Below are 4,172 nucleotides of genomic sequence, written 5' to 3'. Positions count from 1 at the left end.
TTTCTTGGAGTATTGACACCGAGTTGGCGCAGGTCCGGAGAGTCCCGGGGATAGAAAGGGCCTCCTTTCCTGCTTTCCTGTCCGACACCAGTGCCACTGAAGCCAAGGCAAATCCTAGAGGATAGTTGAAGACAAATGGCGGTAAACATTCTTTGCTCTTGGCTGAGGCCCCAAAGAACACACGCCCTCCTGTGATTCTTGTTGATTGCCAACCCCAGGAACTGTAAGGCTGTGGGCTCTGTAAAAGGACTCAAGTGCAGGCAGAGCCTGGCACCCTTCTCACAACGCAGTCTTTCCCGTCTTTCCCGCAGAAGAATGGGGCGTTGCCTCTCTCCCCAGAGCCTCCAGCCAGGTATGACAAAATAAAAGTGAAAGTCGGAGGCTGGCTAAGGAGCAAGAGGCACGATCAACCAAAAAGGCTCATAATTTCAAGCCCAGGGTTTGTTCATTGTTACAAGGGGGAAAGTTAGCCATGGAAAGGAATCATAAGAAGGGCACGAGGCTCCAAGAGGTCAATGCAAAGGTTGTTCAGTGAGGTTTCTGCAGTTAGACAATTCAGCCATCACCAGAGGGGTTTGCTTTCTTAAGAACACCCCTTTGGGGTTTTGGTGGCTCTTGAAAAAAAAAAAAAAAAAAAAAAAAAAAAAAAAAAAAAAAAAAAAAAAAACCGCACGCCACACGCAGCTCAGGATGGCGGCCAGACCTAGGCAAAGTCCCAGTCCCTCAACCCGGCCGTTTTAGGAATCCCCATGGGAGTACCAAAATGTGTCAGCTCTACGGGGTAGAGTAGCACGATCTCTCAGTGAATCCCCAAGGAGCAGAAACCCCCAGGGTGGCCGCTGGGGGCCAGGAGCTCCTACCTGCGCGGCGGGACGGGCGGGGCGGCCGCACAGGCGCACACCCCAGCCGCGCGCTCGCTCCCTATTGGTGAGACCAGGAGGGCGGGGCCGGCCAGACCCAAAACAAACAACCTGCGCCCCGAGAGACTCAGTGGCCGCGCCGCCGCGTGGCCTCGGCCTGGTGAGCGTCCGGGGGAGCGGCGGCCACCTTGTTCCCCCACCCCCTGACCGTGGGCGCCCAGGCCACGCCCCCGCCGAGCCGCCGCAGGGTTATATTGGGCCGGACCGAAGGTGGAGGCGAGATTCTGCTGCGGCCGGCCAGCGCGGACATGCTGCCCGGGACGCTGGCGGTGGCACGGCGGCTGCGGACGCGGTGGCCTCGAAGACTGGGTTCCATGGGCTCTCGAGGCTAAAGAAGTCTTATCCTCAAGAGTAGCGGGTACGCCATCGGACGTCAGCTCGGTGCCTGGAGGACGCCTGCCTGAGATCTGGACGTCCAACGAAGAAATCCTTCTGGACGCCTGGACGGATAGCAGATGCGCCGGTTTCTTCCTCCCAGAACGGAATCCCGAGGTTGCCCTGGCACCCGCTCCGCCGGGTGGCCCCTCATCCCTCGCTTTCTTTCCGCCTAAAATCTCTAAACCTCGGAGTAAGGACAGTACTGCACCAACTTCTGCTTCTCCTACCCTCAATACATCCAGTACTCACAACCCTTCCAAAAAATAACATTCCAGCGGAAAAGGACTTTCCTACGGAAAAGTGCCGCTCTCAGAAAGAGGCAGGAGCGGTACCTCCGGCCCGCGAGATCACCACCCCGCGTGCCACTCGCTTCCTACGACCTCGCAGGAAAGGGGTACAGCGCCGGACGGAGAAGCACCAGCGCCGGCATGAAATTGGAGGTGTTCGCCCCACGCGCCGCCCACGGGGACAAGACGGGCAGTGATCTGGAGGGGGCCGGCAGCAGCGACGCGCCATCTCCGCTGTCTGCGGCTGGCGACGACTCGTTAGGCTCTGACGGGGACTGCGCGGCCAACAGCCCAGCGGCGGACGGCGGTGCGGGGAATCTGGAGGGCGGTGGCGGCGAGAGGAGCTCGGGTGGCGGGCCCAGCTCCCAGGACGGTTCCGAGGTGGCCGACTGCAGAGCGCAGGCCTCCGCGACAGGGCCGTGCGCGGGCAGCGTGGGCAGCGGCGAGGGCGCGCGCAGCAAGCCCTACACGCGGCGACCCAAGCCCCCGTACTCCTACATCGCGCTCATCGCTATGGCCATCCGCGACTCCGCGGGCGGACGCCTGACACTGGCCGAGATCAACGAGTACCTCATGGGCAAGTTCCCCTTTTTCCGGGGCAGCTACACCGGCTGGCGCAACTCCGTGCGCCACAACCTCTCTCTCAATGACTGCTTCGTCAAGGTGCTGCGCGACCCCTCGCGGCCCTGGGGCAAGGACAACTACTGGATGCTCAACCCCAACAGCGAATACACCTTCGCTGACGGGGTCTTCCGCCGCCGCCGCAAGCGCCTCAGCCACCGAACGACAGTCCCCGCGTCGGGGCTGCGACCCGAGGAAGCCCCACCCGGACCCGCCGGGACCCCGCAGCCCGCGCCTGCCGCCGGGTCCTCCCCGATCGCGCGCTCGCCTGCTCGCCAGGAGGAGCGCTCCAGCCCGGCGAGCAAGTTCTCCAGCTCCTTCGCCATCGACAGTATCCTCAGCAAGCCGTTCCGCAGCCGCCGCGACGGCGACGCGGCTCTAGGGGTACAGCTGCCCTGGGGAGCGGCTCCCTGCCCACCGCTGCGCGCCTACCCCGCGCTCCTTCCCGCGGCGCCGGGCGGCTCCCTGCTGCCTCTCTGTGCCTACGGCGCGGGCGAGCCCACGCAGCTGGCGTCGCGCGGAGCCGAGGTGCAGCCCGCAGCGCCCCTGCTGCTGGCACCCCTGTCCCCCGCCGCCACCGCAACCAAGCCATTCCGAGGTCCCGAGACAGGCGGCGCGGCGCACCTGTACTGCCCCCTACGGCTGCCCGCGACCCTGCAGGCGGCTTCGGCCTGCGGTCCGGGCCCGCACCTGTCCTACCCGGTGGAGACGCTGCTAGCTTGAAATGAGCTCTGAGCTCAGCAGAGGGCCTGGGGTAGGATCGGGGACTCCATTTGTTGAGGAGGTTGCTATGCAGGCTCCAAGGCTGTGCACCTTCCACTTTCCAGAGGAATAGAGTTGTTTGTTTTGTTTTTGTTTTTAAATCTCCTTCAGACGTGCCTTAAAGTTAAGCATTTTGACCCAAGTGTTTTAACTTAGTCCGGAATAGTTTCCTTTGTCTTTTGTAAGGAGGATCAAAGCCGTTCTTTTCTATTTTTTTGGCCAAGCCTGTCCTTTCCTGCATAAAAGCTTTCCTCTCCCTCCTACTCCTACTATTTTTGTTGCACCTTCCACTGATTTATCTTTCCCACCCTCAAAAAAAGAAAAAAAGTACATCAGGGAACCACTCCATGGGATAAATGATATGACTACTGTTTGGGGTTTGGGGGCCCCGTTGGGTGTGCGCATGCGGTGTTCACAGGCGTGACTGAATGTGAGAGAGCTGTCAGTCTTCGGACATTTTCTCTGCTACCAACCAATGCTTCACTGTGCCAAAAAAAAAGGGGGAAATGTTGTTGGGTTTTGTAATTAAATTATTTATATATTTTTGGAACCTGAATTGAAATGTTGCAGGCAACGGCTACAGCTTTATTAGTGGTTACCTAACTGTGGTCTTCTTGGGCCAAGCAATTTCTTTAAAGGAGAAGTTAACATTATGTTTGTGGGGTGCCAGGGCCACCACCACATGAAACCAAGTGTGATTTTTATTTTAATATTATTTGTGTCTGTGTATATATTCATGTATAAATTTTATGAAGCCCAGGCATACTGCTTGTTTTTTTAATAAAATTTACAATTGATCTACAAAACACTTTGTGGTGATAGATTGGGGTAGAGATTTTTACCACAAGTTCCCCCCCCAAAAAAAAATGGGTTCAGAGTTGAGTCTCAGAAAACTTCATACTGGGATCAAAATATTTGTGGTTTTATTTTCAGATATTGCTTTACAATATCCAGGATAGGCCTTCCATCAATAGGGTTCCCTAGATCAAAGACATGCAGGTGTTAGCACAAGGCATAGATCTGCCTGTCTCGCTCCCCTAAGACTCTTTAAGCAGGCCTGTTGAACTATGCAATGAGCTTATAGTCAGGTGAACATTTTCAAGTCAGTTGACTGAAGCTTGAAACTGGATCTTGGCATAGAATTAATTCAAACCACCAAAATTGTCTTCAGGCAATTTTCAGGGCAACTTGAATGTCAGTGTTT

General features: G+C 56.8%; 1 protein-coding gene across 1 annotated transcript; it reads left to right on the top strand.

Moving 5' to 3' along the window:
* Positions 1-1,022: 1,022 nt before the first annotated feature.
* Foxq1 (forkhead box Q1) lies at positions 1,023-3,768 on the top strand. The gene has a single exon (XM_050142757.1). The coding sequence runs from the start codon at positions 1,727-1,729 to the stop codon at positions 2,927-2,929; it is 1,203 nt and encodes a 400-aa protein (XP_049998714.1). The 5' UTR covers positions 1,023-1,726; the 3' UTR covers positions 2,930-3,768.
* The last annotated feature ends 404 nt before the right edge of the window (positions 3,769-4,172 follow it).

This window comes from Alexandromys fortis, unplaced genomic scaffold (assembly GCF_014885135.2).
Source record: "Alexandromys fortis isolate MF-2015 unplaced genomic scaffold, M_Fortis_MF-2015_v1.1 scaffold_5, whole genome shotgun sequence".
NCBI lineage: Eukaryota > Metazoa > Chordata > Mammalia > Rodentia > Cricetidae > Alexandromys > Alexandromys fortis.
This window is presented reverse-complemented; position numbering and strand designations above follow the sequence as displayed.

What these genes read in the sequence shown, in the direction of transcription:
- Foxq1 (XM_050142757.1), top strand. Translation starts at nt 1,727, where the DNA reads ATGAAATTGGAGGTGTTCGCCCCACGCGCCGCCCACGGGGACAAGACG.